At 33.9% G+C, this 16,195-nt stretch overlaps 2 protein-coding genes across 3 annotated transcripts in view; one reads left to right on the top strand and one right to left on the bottom strand.

The window, feature by feature from the left end:
• LOC145306088 (uncharacterized) overlaps positions 1-3,686 on the top strand; it is a 46,102-nt gene extending 42,416 nt beyond the window's left edge. Inside the window, exons 27-31 of the mRNA XM_080148021.1 lie at positions 204-786; positions 1,125-1,200; positions 1,837-2,246; positions 2,520-2,697; positions 3,020-3,686. Coding sequence (XP_080004147.1) covers positions 204-786; positions 1,125-1,200; positions 1,837-2,246; positions 2,520-2,697; positions 3,020-3,301 — 1,529 coding nt within the window. The 3' untranslated portion in view covers positions 3,302-3,686. The remainder of the gene's footprint in view (positions 1-203; positions 787-1,124; positions 1,201-1,836; positions 2,247-2,519; positions 2,698-3,019) is intronic.
• Positions 3,687-10,767: 7,081 nt separating this feature from the next.
• LOC145306072 (uncharacterized) lies at positions 10,768-16,195 on the bottom strand. 2 transcript variants are annotated; one of them, XM_080148005.1, is made up of 6 exons: positions 16,092-16,195; positions 15,116-15,274; positions 14,002-14,046; positions 12,167-12,241; positions 11,577-11,702; positions 10,768-10,937 (listed from the first exon to the last, which is right to left on the bottom strand). In XM_080148005.1, exons 1-6 carry the CDS (start codon positions 16,097-16,099, stop codon positions 10,829-10,831), a joined length of 522 nt encoding a protein of 173 aa, XP_080004131.1. In that variant the 5' UTR covers positions 16,100-16,195; the 3' UTR covers positions 10,768-10,828. The 2 variants fall into 2 exon arrangements, with proteins under 2 accessions (XP_080004131.1, XP_080004135.1); XM_080148009.1 differs by lacking the exon at positions 10,768-10,937 and adding an exon at positions 11,279-11,390.

The following is a 16,195-nucleotide window of genomic DNA, read 5'->3' as shown; positions in this document are numbered from 1 at the left end:
ATATTGGAAAAAATGCACTTAACCCTTGCGGGCCAAAACGTTTCAACCACAAATTTTAGTCTACTAAGGGGTAATTCGTGTATCATCATCGGGGATGTATAGCACATCAATATATCGGCTATAGTCTTATCCCTTAAATCCCTGCAGAAAACCCCATAATTTGTCTTTTCTAAGTACAAAATTAAATTTCATTTATTTTTTAGGCGTCGATAAGAGTGAATTCTTTAAAATGAAAAGCGAAATCAAAAAGAATAAATCCAAAGAAAAGAACAGAAGAAGCAGCAGAACCGAAGAGTCACTAATACCTAGAACAAGCTCCCCTGACAGAAACAGCAGAGATAGAGCACCTGCAGATAAAAATGACAAAAAGAAAGAGGAAGGGTTAGATGCTATATCGGATTTTATAAACTCTACTGAACCCCTTCCAAAAGAAGATAATGAAAGCAACAAAGAAAATCTACAAAAATCATCCAATCAAAAAGATAATACTAAAAAATCTACCAATAAAAATGATGAAAATGAAAAATTTTCTAAAGACAACTCTAATGACAAAGTATCAGCTGATTTAAGAGACTATATTGGTGAAGATGCTCCCGTGATAAATCTGAACAACAGAATCACTCTTGAGAGAAAGACAGAATCCAGTGATTCTTCAGAAAGTGACAATGATGATCTTAATGAAGACACAACTGAGAAAGTAAATGAGCTTGTTGAGAAGAAGGGAAGAGCGACGCCGAATTCTGTTATTTTGAGTATGACTTCAACTAAAAGTTCTTCTTATAACAGGTTGCTTTTTTATTTATTTTTTCTGTTAATTTTTTCCAACAAACAATACTATAAATAATATTTCAGTATGGCTTCGAAATTGATTAATATCCGGTGGATAAGAACCAGTTCTCGGCTCCACTGAAAAATCATATATAGCATTTAATTACAAAAAATTGTATTAAAATTTTAAAAATCATAAGATTAATGTCAGTTTTCTTAGCTAGGGCCTTTGACCCCAAGGGGCTAACAAAACCTTTATTTTATAGTTTTGCTAACCGCGGAAAGCTGTCTATAATACGATGTGATAAATAACTTGCCTTTTTTACTTAATTTCTAATAATTTTTATATTTTTTAGAATGGAATCAGTATCTGAAAACGTTCAAGAAGAAAGTAATTCTTGCAGCTTAAAGATTAGGCTTAAAATTCCTCAGGTAAAAATAGTTACTTACATAACAATAGTCAAAGAAAAGCTCAGCTTTCAAAAGATTTTTTTTATGTGTAATAAAAGTTTGATAAAATAAAGACGTATAGTAACTAGCCTGCTGTAGACGGACAATATCTCTTTCCAGTATGGCTTCGAAACCGATTAATATCCGAAGGATTAGAACCGGTTCTCAGTCATACTGAAATATCATGTATGGCGTTGTATTATAAAGATTTTTCATGAATAATTTATAATTTTTTATCTTACTATCCGCGAAAAGTTGTCTATAATACTATGCTATTGATTACTATTACAATCTGCAGTTTTACGTATAATAATAAGCCTGTTCTGGATAAATTAATAAAAGACGGATATTATCCAAGGATCTAAAGGAATAAAACAATGGTCGAAAAATTAGTATACATCCCCGATGTTAATACACAAAATTTCTCCTGTAGAAGATTACAATTAGCGGTTGAATCGTTTGGACTTTCAACTCAATAAACCAACCAATCAAAATCCATTTAAAGTCCCCAAAGTTGTTAATCCAATGAATAAGAAAATTTAAAAACTTTGGGGACTAGTGTAATCAACAGCTAATTGTCTCCTCTTTCTTTCTCTGGATAATATCTCTTTATTTTAGAATGTAAGACCTGAGAGAAAGCGAAAGCGCAGTGGACGTAGTAGTCTCCGCAAGCGCAACTCAAGCGGTCAAACTGTAGAAGCTTCAGACAGAGAAAGTGTAGAGAGTAATGTCCAGAGACACACAAGGGCAGCTTCTAAGCGTCTTAGAACGGTCAGTACATCCGACCACTCGCCCACAACCCCGCGGGAAGATACACCAGATAATAATACGTCTACTCAAGATATACCCGATGTCCCACTTCGAGGAAACGCTGATTCAGAGCATTTAACCGACAATAACACCGAAAATAATAATGAGGAGGCACCTGCCCAGACATCAAGTCAAAAATCTGATGATGACATACGATCAATTTCATTGGAGGAAAAGTGTAAATTGTGGCTTAAAGATTCGGCAACGTTTTTCAGCAGGTAATTGTTTACTCAATAAATACCCTTCTGTAGATTACAATAAGCGGTTGAAACGTTTGGACACTCACCTGAATGAACTAACCAATCAAAATTAAATAAAAGTCCCTAAAGTTGTTAGGCCAATGAATAGTAATCGTTATTATAAAACTTTTGGGACTAATGCAATAAACAGCCCAGGAGTATTATATAATGATAAAAAGCAAACAATATCTAGATGAAACTTTTGCATGTAATACCCAAGTATAATAATCTTATTGCCTTTTATAATTTTAGGCCATCACAGTGTAGATATTCAGTTAAGATTCAACTTTCAAGAATATTACTGGAAGGATCCAGTGGCAACCAGAACAGCAAAACTGAACGGCAGAATACCTGGAGTTTGGAACCAATAACTGAGGAACAGGAAAATGTGGATAGTGATGATTGTTGGTTTCATTTTCCTGATAAAAAGGTTAGTAGAAATTTTTTTATGGTCAGAACAGTATCAGTTGTAGCGAAGGCAATAAATGCAATTGTTATTATTTAATTTTATATTATAATATTAGAGTAGAATAATATTTGGAGAAGGGATTTAATAAGTGTATGTCCCCACTCCGTGAACCCTGTGCCGACTTTCAATTGGATCTTTGAATATCAGCCAATAGAATCGTAAATATTAACACAGCCAAGTCTCTACAAAAGAGCAGTAAACAAAATGATTGCAGAAGAAAAAGGTCCCCAAGTCTAGGGCCAGGTCGTTGTCTTGGTTATTCATTATAATAATTAATTTTCAGGATGCAGAGCGGTATGTTGGCCCAGTATTTAGTCCGCTCAACTGGAACTACTGTTCCCTCTGTAACAAAGAATATACTGACATGTCTAAACACGTGCAACTTGTGCACAGCACAGAAACTGGCGCCAAAAATGAGGAGCAACGACGACATTTGAAAGGAACAGAAAAAAGGCGGGAAAATAGAGCGCCAACTCCCAGTCAACATGTTTACATATGTAAAAAGTGTGAACTAAACTTTAGAACTTTGGATAAGTTAAATTCACATATTATCAAAAAGCATTAAATAATCATAAGATTTAAATTAAATAATTCTAAGTTTATAAAATTAAATGAAAATTTTGTTTGTGCCGGCCGCAATGCCAACAAAACAGTGATAAATTTTTTTTTCTGAAAATTTTTATATATTTTCCACAAATACTAAAGGAATAAAAAAGATGAAAATATTATGATATTAGAGAAATATTAAGGTTTATGTGATGTACCTATATAATTTTTTTTTAAATTATCGATTGGCTTAAAAATGTATTTAATTTTTCAGTTCACTTAAAAATGCCTTTAAGTTTAGTCTTATATATATCTAGTTGTCGTTTAAAGATTTATTTAATACTTAACAAATAATTATGTAAAATTTATTTTTTTCCAATAAATATATAAGAACACAATAATAAAAAATTTTCTCGCATCGGATATTTAAACAATGTACAATGATAAGATTAAAACCAGTTTTTTAGCCCCGAGATGCCGAAGGAACGCGATAAAAAGCCGGTTTTAATCTTATGATTGTACATTTTTATATTCGTAGAAAACTGGATATTATTCGATGCTAGACTTAGTTTTTTTCGTATTGATGAGAACCTGAACCGGTTTTGAATATATACGAGAAAGTATTTTCTTTTTAGTAGAGAAGTAACTCTATAATTCGAAATGTTCGTCTGTATGTCTGTAAGAAACGGCATGTATTTTGTTGCAGGACTAACTTATAAAGTAATATGTAATCTGGATGCTTTTTGGAACAACGTATCTTTTTTTTTTAATCAGCCAACTATCTAACACCAGTGATTAGAATGTATGTCATTTGATTATAGAGATGCTACGCTTATAACCAGTGTTTCGGAGCCGTTTGATTTTGGTGTGGCTCCGGCTCCGCGGAGCCATCTGTGATGATAGCGGCTCCGGCTCCGACCTAAAATCAAGAAAAACTCGACATATTTTTCCCCCCATAAAAAAAAATATTTTTTATTTTTGACTTTTAAAGGTTTTAAAAGTCTAATTTTTGATAAAAATAGACTTTAAAAACTTAAAAAGGGCATTTGCACATGACAAAACAGAGTCACCAAATTATAATTTATAAAAAAATCTCTTTATTTATCTAGTCCGGAGCCGTTTTTTAACGAAAATTACGGCTCCGGCTCCAGCAAAATATGGTGGCTCCGTAACACTGCTTATAACATTATACCTGGTTGTAATAGGATTAAGTATTTTGAGATAGTCGTTTTTTGAGATGACCCTATAAAAAGATCAAAGAAGAAATTTTGTCAAAAAGGTTAAAATTCGACATGTTTTAAATGGACTTTCAAGTAATAATTATAGAGTTGCTTTTTAAATTCAACAAAATTGTTTTAAGAATCATCATGCAAAATTTGTATTCGATAGAACAAATCTAATTCTATGTATAAATAAACGAAAAAGGTTGACCGTTACATGAAAAAAAAATGCTTACCGTTACGGACGGACCGAAACTGATCAAAGAAAAGCTTCGACGATAAAAAAAACTTCACTGTTTTTAAATATTTTATTATCATTTACATACATTTCAATACATAGACTTATATATTTATTTTGTTTATATTTTACCTAAGGATCTCGATAGCTTCTCATAGTTCCTAGAGAAATCGCCCTTAGAAAAAATTCCCCCCCCCCCCTCCTAATTTTTTTCCCTTTTTCTAGGAAGGTTTGTATGGGGGAGGGTACCACTAAAATTACCCCCTAAAAAAGCTGAAATGAAAAATTGGATTATCAACTTAAACTCCCCCCTTCTCAAGTGCCACTAGGGGGCGTAGCCGCTAGTTTTTACATAAAACACAATTTGGTACACTTTATGAATAATGATAGAAAATCATCGGTTTAATATGGATGTGAAAAAAATGCAACATTTGTTTAAAAAGCTCCTCCCGCCGCCGAGAATGTGGAGTCGGCGGCCGAATACCCTCAGGCAGCATTAACGGTAAACCCGCCTCTAGCGCCGTCTCTTTGACGGCGGCCAAACCGGTTGTGCTTTTAGCCCGCATTGTGTGCCGTTTATTTTGCCACCAGATTTTGACCTGCTGCCGCGTGAGGCCGGTCAGCTGGCCGACCTGTGACATCTCGCCGGTGGTCAGGTATTGGAAATGTTTGAACCACCAGCCCAGGATGATTGTGCATGTCCGCGAGTACGGCCGTCTCCCCTGCCAGCCCTGCTTCTGCTTTTGCGTCCAGTTTGGGAATTGCTTGGATTTGTCTTCATTTTGACACAATGATACATCCTCAAAACGGTCATTTTCTTTGTCAAGACCTTCAATATTTCGGTCATCTTGATGGCAGTCATCAGTCGTGGATGATGGCTGTTCTTGCGGCTCTTCAACTGGATGCAATTTTTGTCTTCGTTTCAACAAATTTTGTTTATCAATTGAAAGGATATCATCTTCATTTGGATTTTGAATCTCAGAATAATCAATTATATCATCTTGAATACCAGTTGGTGAGTTGGTTGTTTGAAGGCTACGCACATATCTAACCGGTGGCAGGGCATAATTTTGTGGCCCATTAGTAAATTGTGAGGATCCAATCAAATCTTGAGTAATTTCAGCCGGTTCAGTTTTTATTTGAAATGCACTTTCATCAACGAAAGTTTGTCCGCTAGCTAGGAGTTCTAGTGAGTGGAGATGGGGATTAAGCTGCGACGAAAATTGTGCAAAAAATCCACTAAAATTATTATGAGTAAATCCTCGGAAACTATAATTTGCAAATCCGCCAAAATCTTGATTGTTCACATTTGTCGAGGTGGATGACAATATTGTATCTATAGAGAAATTAGAAGCATGACCTTCCATGTTGACCGACGGATATCAACTGAGTAATTTTGATTTATCTCCGTGAAGACATGAGATGAAATATTAATACGGCCGGCCGGTCAACACGGAAATGATCGTAAAAATTAGGGTGTTTATCCAAAACAGAAAAAAAACAGTGGTGTGGGGTAAGGGGATATAACAGGGTTCTAAACGGATAAGACAATGACCGTTAAATTGATGTACATCCCCAATTATGATAAACAAAATTACCCCTTTTCTAGGTTACAATTAGTTGTTGAAACGTATGGACACTCAACCAAATAAACCAACCAATCAAATTGAATAAAAGTCCCCAAAGTTGTTGAGCAACCGAATAAGATTATATTGTTATTTGAGGACTAGTGTAATAAACAGACCAATTTTCTCCCCCCCCCCCCTCTGTTGGTTTTAATCTTAAATTTTTTTATTTTAATATCCGTGGAAAGCTGTCTATAAAACGATGTAATAAATAACTATAATTCACCTTACACTTACTTAGGGCTTTAAATCTGCTATATCATTATGTCAATATATTGTCGGCTTTATAAAACACTACATATGTAAAAAGGGTTTCGGATTAATAATTTAGCGAATAAATACAAGGCTGATAACAATTATAAATAGCGTAGAGAAATCAATTTAAAGGAATATAATATTCCTACTGCTGTTATGTCAGGCGCGTGACATCAATAGTAAGAATGCTATGGCACATAAATAGGCGCATCTCACTACCATGCACAGCTAGGACTTCTACACAAATGTCGTGTAATCAAAGGGTTGGTTGTCTATCTAACACTAGTCCTCAAAGTTTATAATAACGTTTTTATGTTATTTGGCTTAATGAATGTGGGTACATTTATTGAATTTTGATAGGTAAGTTCATTTCGTTGAGTGTCCTAACGTTTCAACCACTAATTGTAAAACAGCAAGGTAGTTTGTCAATCATTGGGGATGTACATCTGTTTATCACCCAATGTCTTATCCCTTTAGATCCCTGAATAAATCATATCGTTTTTTTTAACAGACAGACATCAAACATAGAGAAGCTTCGCTACAAAAGGATTTATTTGCAGGGATCATAAAGGACAATGGCCGATAAATTGATGTAGATCCCCAATAATTAACAATATTGTAGATTACAATTAGTGGTTGAAACGTTTGAACATTCGATTAATGAACCAACCAATCAAAATTTAAAAGTCTCCAAAATTGTTGACCCAACGAATAAGAAAACGTTATTATTATACTTTGGGGACTAGTGAAATAAACAGCCCAATGTCTCCCCCCTCCCTTATTTATTGGAGGGGGAGGAGGGCGGAGATTTTATAACTTGTAAACAAATATGAATGAGGAGACAAAAATTAGAAAAATAATATGATAATAAAAGGACTTTACTGTACGAGTTTTTTTTTGTAATATTACTTATATTCTAAATATTAATAATTTGACAATAAAAACATTAGGTATATGTACTATTTCAAGGGCTGTAGGGAGTTTTAATAACATTACTGTAGAAAATTTCTCTTCCGGCCGTGGGGTGAAATAACCCACCCTTAAATTGGATTTGGGGTTATTTTTCTACTCCCCTCCTCCATGGGATCTAAAAGTATAAGATAATGGCCGATAATTGATGGACATCCCCAATGACTACACACAAAATTACCCCATCTGTAGATTAAAATTAGTGGTTAAAACCAGCTCATACCAATAACGAAATTAATTCGGAAGAAAATCACGAAACCTATACGCTGTCGTTGGGGGGCAACACATCGTAAAATTGACGACCTCTCCATTTGCCCCCCAAATATTATTTTAGATTTATTTTGCTTGTTGGTTATACCTTATTCCTGGGTTAAAACGTTTGAACACTCAACTTAATAAACCAACAAATTAAAATTTAGTTAAAGTCTCAAAGATTAATAAGCCAACGAATAAGAAAACTTTGGGGACTAAAAATCAAGTACACAATTCCAATCATAAGTAGGTACTCAATTTCGTATTAAGCCAATTTGGAACGAGTCAAAAAAGTGATTAATCAAAATAGAAGATTAACCCATTTAAAAATTATTGCGGACAGTTCGTTTTAATGACTGATTTATTGGATCTTCAAGATTCATTTAGCGAGATGCCATGGTAATAGCTTAATGTTCTTACAATGAAATAGGATTGTTTTAGCTTGAATTATAGTTAGTTGTTGATACAAAACCACTTCTCAGCCAAACTGAAAAATCCTGTAGAGCATTGTATCTAGTGGCACTTTAAATTTTTTTTTTCAAATATGTACCTAATTATTTTCTATGTTGCGTTGAAGTCTCTACGTAAAAATTTTGTTTCCCGATTTTTTTGTGATATCTCTTTGGAGGGTGGTGGTAACCTCCCCCAAAATAGCTTTAAACCTTCTCGGGACCTATCAGAAGCTATCCTGTTAAGGAAAACCCGATCGGTCTAGCAGTTAGCGAGATCATTCGGTACAAACAGACAGATAGACATCGTTCTACTTTGTAATATAGATTACACGAATATTAAAGTAAAAATCCTCTAGGGTCTAACAAAACTGGTTTTACTCCTATAATTTGTCATTTAAATATCCGCGGAAATATATCATATATAAATATTTTAGTATTTATTAATACTACTAATTTTGTATAAACACTTCTCAAAGGTACACTCTGACCGGAAACCTGAGCTAGCCCGAGCAAGTAATATTAATCCTGACTAATAAATGATTTATAGCGAGGGAGGCGGATACTAGGGATCTAAAGGGATAAGACAATGGCCGATAAATGTATGTACATCCCCAATGATGATACAAAAATTACCCCTATAATAACGTTTTCTTATTTGTTGAAAGGGGAGTTTTATTGTACTTTGTTTGGTTGGTTTCAAAGTTTCAACCACTAATTATAATCTACAGAAGGAGTAATTTTGTGTATCATCATCGGGGATGCACATAAATATATTGTTCATTGTCTTATCCTTTTTATATCACTAAAGGTTAGTAGTAATATAGTGTAAGTCAGAAAATTACAATTCCTTAAGATCAGAAGTCAAGGATGACAACATCCATAAAACCGAAGCTCTGAAATGGTAAGATAAAAGATCAAAATCACTTATTAGTATAAACAAAACTGTAAGTAAATTTGTTGCAAAATTGCCTAAATAGAGGATACTGTTAAAGGACATAACTTTTTTTACTTGATTATAGAGATGCTTCACTAATAACATTGTAACATAGCAAAAATTTTATGAATAACATAATTATAACACATAAATATTTGTTTAGAAAAGGTTAAAAAACAAAATTAAAAAGATAGACGTACGGACTTGCTGATAACGATTATAGTGTTGCTAGGATTCCTAAACCGTAACCATCATGGAAAGTTTGAAATAGTAAGGAAAATTTTAACGTGTCTTAATAAACGAAGAGTTCGGTCGGACAGACCCTAATTATAGAAAACCTCGCTTTTAGAAAGATTCAAATAAAATTCACATATATTTTTATGACTGCTAACTCCCCATTTTGAAATCAGTTTGACCGGAAAGACCATAAATTATCCGATTAACAAGTTATAAACAAATTAAGATTAATGTATTCAACCCAGGGAGGGAGGGGACATCGGGCAGTTTATTACACTAGTCCCCAAAGTCTTGTAATAACGTTTTCTTATTCGATGGCTCAACAACTTTGGAACTTTCATTAAATTTTATTTGGTTGGTTAATTAAATTGAGTGTCCAAATGTTTCAACCAGTAAATGTAATCTACAGAATAGATATTTTGTGTATCATTATTGGAAATGTACATCAATTTATCAACCATTGTCTTACCCCTTAAAATCCCTGCATTCAACCCCTCTTAAAAGAAAAGCTACTCTTAAAGTTAATGATTAATTTCTCGTTTTTGAAAAGCTACATTGTAAAGAATCATATCGGTTCAGCGGTTATCAAGATACTTCTAAATAAAATTGTAAGTACAGGATGCAGTTTTCAGGATTTGATTATAGTGAAGCCTCGCTTATTAAATTCTACCTTGTTGTTTTCCTATACCACTGTCGAAAGACATACGGTCAAACGAACAAAATAAGTTTAAGAATGCATTTTTATTAGAGAAACTACTCAAGAAACATTAAAAGATTATTTCATATATCAGCAGAGTAAAATCAATTTATTCAGACAATAAATCTATAAATATAGATGTATAACCAGACAATTATCTGGTTCAAATGGTGTGGACCTTTTTCATCTGCTAGTAAATTGCTTTTTGTTCCTTTGTAGTGACTTGGCTGTGTTAATAATATTCCCGATGCTATTGGTTGATTTTTAAAGACCCAATCGAAAGTCGGCACAGGAACATACAGTTATTTAACCCCTTCCCTCTCCAATGTTTTACTCTAATCTCCAGACGAACACAGCTTTGTAAGTTAAAGAATAGCATGTCTACTAAACCAAAGTTTTATAATAACGTTTTATTATTCGTTGGCTTAAGAACTTCGGGGAATAAAGTGAATTTTGATTGTTTGGCTAATTAAGTTGAGTGTCCAAACGTTTCAACCACTAATTCTTATCTACAGATAGGGTAAATTTGTGTTTCATTAATGGGTTTGTGCATCAATTTAACCGCCATTGTCTTATCCCTTTAGATTTCTGACTAAAACACAGATATTATTTCAAGTTCTTTTATTGCATAAAACTTTAATAAAAATCCAGAATAAAATTTTAAAATCTAATAAAACTGTCTCCTGAACTGCATATATCTGTCTGCCATCATAGCTTTTGTCCTCTTGGGGTTAGGGCCGTAGAACATCACTGGTCGGTCAACCTCTCTACCAACTCTGCAATAAATAACACAAAGTTCAGGCATCTAAAGAAATAAGCCTAATATACCTTGTTATAATAGGAATCAGTATTTTAAAAAATCTTAATCAGCATGTTTAAAATGGACGTACAAACATTCTGGTAACGATTATATAGTTGCCAAGCTTCCTAAATCGTACCTAATTGTTATAGGAACCACCATAAAAGTTTGAAATTGATAAAAAAATTCTAACACGTTAAAACCAAGGATGACAACACATTTATAAAAGGTAAGCTGCCTTTAAGCTCTCACTACAAATCATACAGTAGACAAAAAATATTACTTATTGAGCAAAGGATGTTTTAAAACAATAGACATATAATTCTGGCTTTATCAATGAACTGCGTTACTTACCAAGGATATAAAGTAATAAGACAATGGCCGATTAATTGATATAGATCCCCAATGATGGTACACAAAATTACTCCTTCTGTAAATTAAAATTTGTGGTTAAAACCTTTGAACACTCTACCTAATGAAGGAACCAATCAAAATTCACAAAATTTCCCAAGTTTGTTAAGCTAACGAATACGAAAACGTTATTATAAAACTTTAGGGACTTGTGTAATAAACAGCTCATTGTCCCCTCCCCCCCCCCCCCCTGGTTACTACTTACCCATTCCAGATAGGTCTCCCCTCATACGTGGCGTCCTTGATGAAGGGGTTGGTGATAATGTTGTAGGCTATGGCGTTGTCCTTCACGGGGTTGAACTCCTCTCCCAACCAATTGGTCCATTTATATCTATATCAAATGATTATTCTATAGTAATTGTATGACGGAAAAGGATAAGACAATGGCCAAAAAAATTGTGTATCCCTAACGATAATACACAAAATTACCCCTTCCCTAGATTAAATTTAGTGGTTGAATCGTTTGGACACTTATCTGAATGAACCAACCAATAAAGATGCAATAAAAGTCCCCAAAGATGATAACCTGCGAACAGTAAAACGTTATAGGAAAACTTTGGGGACTAAGTAATAAACAGACCAATGTCCCCTCCATTTAGTATGTTTTCTATAAAAATATTTTTAGAGGGTCAAAAAATAACATTATGCTGGAGGATTCATTTTAAAATGAATAAACCTCCCCCCCCCCCCTAAAAAACCTCAGATTTTAATGGAAAATTTTTCCAATAATTTGAAACGGTCGAATTCAGCAAAAAAATTAGTTTTTCGACGGGTCTACAAAAAAAAATAACTTACTTATCTAATCCATCAGTATCAACCGGAATATAAGACTTGGCCAGCATAGACCTCATGTTCATATTTGGATGATACCTAAAACAATATGGTATCAGTATCAACTGGAATATAAGACTTGGCCAGCATAGACCTCATGTTCATGTTTGGATGATACCTAAAACAATATGGTATCAGTATCAACTGGAATATAAGACTTGGCCAGCATAGACCTCATGTTCATGTTTGGATGATACCTAAAACAATATGGTATCAGTATCAACTGGAATATAAGACTTGGCCAGCATAGACCTCATGTTCATATTTGGGTGATACCTAAAACAATATGGCATCAGTATCAACTGGAATATAAGACTTGGCCAGCATAGACCTCATGTTCATATTTGGATGATACCTAAAACAATATGGTATCAGTATCAACTGGAATATAAGACTTGGCCAGCATAGACCTCATGTTCATGTTTGGATGATACCTAAAACAATATGGTATCAGTATCAACTGGAATATAAGACTTGGCTAGCATAGACCTCATGTTCATATTTGGGTGATACCTAAAACAGTATGGTATCAGTATCAACCAGAATACAAGACTTGGCCAGCATTAACCTAATGTTCATGTTTGGGTGATACCTAAAACAATATGGTATCAGTATCAACCAGAATATAAGACTTGGCCAGCATAGACCTCATGTTCATATTTGGATGATACCTAAAACAATATGGTATCAGTATCAACTGGAATATAAGACTTGGCCAGCATAGACCTCATGTTCATATTTGGATGATACCTAAAACAATATGGTATCAGTATCAACTGGAATATAAGACTTGGCCAGCATAGACCTCATGTTCATGTTTGGATGATACCTAAAACAATATGGTATCAGTATCAACCGGAATATAAGACTTGGCCAGCATAGACCTCATGTTCATATTTGGATGATACCTAAAACAATATGGTATCAGTATCAACTGGAATATAAGACTTGGCCAGCATAGACCTCATGTTCATGTTTGGATGATACCTAAAACAATATGGTATCAGTATCAACTGGAATATAAGACTTGGCCAGCATAGACCTCATGTTCATATTTGGATGATACCTAAAACAATATGGTATCAGTATCAACTGGAATATAAGACTTGGCCAGCATAGACCTCATGTTCATGTTTGGATGATACCTAAAACAATATGGCATCAGTATCAACTGGAATATAAGACTTGGCCAGCATAGACCTCATGTTCATGTTTGGATGATACCTAAAACAATATGGTATCAGTATCAACTGGAATATAAGACTTGGCCAGCATAGACCTCATGTTCATATTTGGATGATACCTAAAACATCAGAGTATAACAATTAAGGGGGAAGGGGGTTAAATAACTGTCCCACCCCGAGGACCCTGTGCCGACTTTCAATTGGGTCGGAAATTTTAACACACCCAAGCAAACGAAAAATATTATACAAAATTACTAGGGAAAAAAGAGTACTTTTGATAAAAAAAAATCACTAAACCTTTCATTTCAAACTTGTCTTACAGTTTTTTGGCAATTAAGGTTAAACCCAAGGGTAAAAAAAATATGTTATTTTTAATGCTTTTCATTTTCTTCTATCTTGCTAATAGCTGAACCCACATGGATCTGCTTTTCAGGGTAACATCTCATAGCATGGAAAGGTTTTTAAGAACTAAAATTATAACTTGGGGGATGATAATCTCCCCCCCCCCCCCATAAAAAAGGCACCCACCAAAATTTTTTTAATAACTTTTTACTTTGAAAATAAAAGACAGGTTATCGAATTTAATCCCCCAGAGTGCCTCAATGTATAACTTACTTCATAGTGTTGCTGTAGTAATTCATGAAGTTGTACTGTCTCATTCTAAAAATAAACAAGTTTTGGGTTCATAATTTTAAAAATTTCAAAAGTGGGAGGCGGAAGTGACACTTTTTGAAACCAAAAACTAAAAGTCAAAGGAAATCAACTAAATAAAGGGTAACAGCTCTGAGATTTGGCATGGTAGTTGCTTTAAAGAGGTACAATATGGAACTGTGAAGAAACGACAAAGGGAATTGTCGGTCCCGCCGAAAACCGCCGTTCACGCCGAATTTTTTTTTGCCTTTTCTCGCTAAATTCGAAAATGTTATTGTTCAATCATCTGAGATAAACTTTTTAAAAAAAAAGTTTCCTTACTTGACACTTGTACTATTGCAAACATGACAATCTCAGAGCTGTAACTTTTTATTTAGTAAAGTTCCTTCTACTTTTAGTTTTGGTTTCAAAAAGTGTCACTTCCGCCAACTTCCTATCGTATGATGATTCCTGTCACAGCTAGGTACGATTTAGGTAGCAAATCTATAGTCGAATATTTTGTATGATATAATTATCCTTTTCATCTGATTTTTTTGATAATTATTCCTAAAACAACAAGGTACGATATTATGAATGAGGCATCTCTATATTCAAATCATAAATATAAAAGTACTGCCTTTTACTGCATCCTGTATTCTGCAAAAATTTTAAGTAAAATTTTTATTAGACTTACAAATTAATGTTCTGCTTATTAAGTTCTGATACTCTAAAAGAGTTTTTTTCTCAGTTTTTCCTGTCTTTTTGTGATTTACAGCTTCGCTTTTATGGATGTTGTCATCCTTGTTTTAAGATGATAACATTGTCCATAGGTAGCGAGGCGTAGTAAAATATGTAAATTATTGGGTCAAAAAAAGGGCAGACATTATTACCTTCCTTAGATTTGACCTCAGACGGGCTAGGGATTGGCTAGGTATGAGCTAGAATCGATTTTAAGGTGTCTATAGAATAGTCTTGGCATGCTTTACAAATAACTTGACACAACCAAGGTATATCTTTGATATTTCAAGTACTTTGCACTTTGTACACGTAAAACTTCTGGATTTTGTTTTAAGCAAACAAAGTACATGATTTGTAATACCTGGATCCAACATCAAAAGCACTGATCATTGGTTGTTCATTCAGATACAACTTTGTAGGGCCTCCGTTGCCATAATCTGGGTCATCCGGCTCCTCATGGTCCCATACAGCCCCTGCAGGGTCACAGGTTAGGTAAACAGCAGCCACAAGTACAGCCAGACTAAAATTGAAAATTCATACAATAGCAGAAAAAAAATTATTTTCTTTTTCAACTTATATCTACAACATAACACATTATAACATTAATACCTAAGTTTTTCATATCCGAAAGTATTATCTTATACATTAAATATCCTTATATAAAAGTAACGTGATCTGTGTCTGTGTGTCTGTACCGAAGGATCTTGCTAACCGCTGAACCAATATGGTTTCTTTTTTACAATACAGCTTTATCTCGGCTAAAACTAAAATTTAAAAGGCCAGGGACTTCACCTCCCCCCCCCCCACCCCCAGAAACCCCCAAACACTAATTTAATTTTACTTTATAAAATGAAATAATTAAAAAAGGAGATAGTGGAATTCAACCCTCTTCCCACCTCAAGTGCCCCTAGAAGCCTCTAAAGCAAAAGAATTTTAGGACAATTTTGATGGGAGGAGGTACTTCTACCCCAACAGCAAAAAAGTAAGTTAGAGTCCACGGAGGTTTCAGGCTATATTTAACGCTACCACCCAAGAAAAAATTAACCTATTTCCAGTATGGCCTCAAAACTTATTGATATCCGTTGGATTAGAACCTGTTCTTAGCAATACTGAAAAATCATGCATAGCATACTATTACAGATAATTTTCCACGAATATTAAATAAAACTCATAAAAATAATACAAGTTTAAAAATATTTTTCATTTTAATATCCGTAGAAAGCTGTTTGTAATACGATGCGATAAATAACTATAATTATATTATAATTAAAATTCTATTTCAAACATTTACTATAGAATAAAAAAATTACTAAGTATAAACAATAATTTAAATATACCTCTTCATTTTTATTCTTTATAACGTTTAATAAAAATAACTTGTACAGTGCGTACGCATCAGATGACTGCCGAGAAATATGTAAACAAAATCATATGATTATAG

This window comes from Acartia tonsa, chromosome 2, assembly GCF_053477335.1.
Source record: "Acartia tonsa isolate MP-2025a chromosome 2, ASM5347733v1, whole genome shotgun sequence".
NCBI lineage: Eukaryota > Metazoa > Arthropoda > Copepoda > Calanoida > Acartiidae > Acartia > Acartia tonsa.
Note: the sequence above shows the minus strand (reverse complement) of the source record. Positions and strands in the feature narration are given on the sequence as shown.

What these genes read in the sequence shown, in the direction of transcription:
- LOC145306072 (XM_080148005.1), bottom strand. An exon ending in GCTTTTGATGTTGGATCCAG is followed by an intron (nt 14,047 to 15,115) that starts GTATTACAAATC and finishes GTTTATTTTTAG; the next exon opens with AATGAGACAGTACAACTTCA. An exon ending in GATACTGATGGATTAGATAA is followed by an intron (nt 11,703 to 12,166) that starts GTAAGTTATTTT and finishes CATTTGATATAG; the next exon opens with ATATAAATGGACCAATTGGT.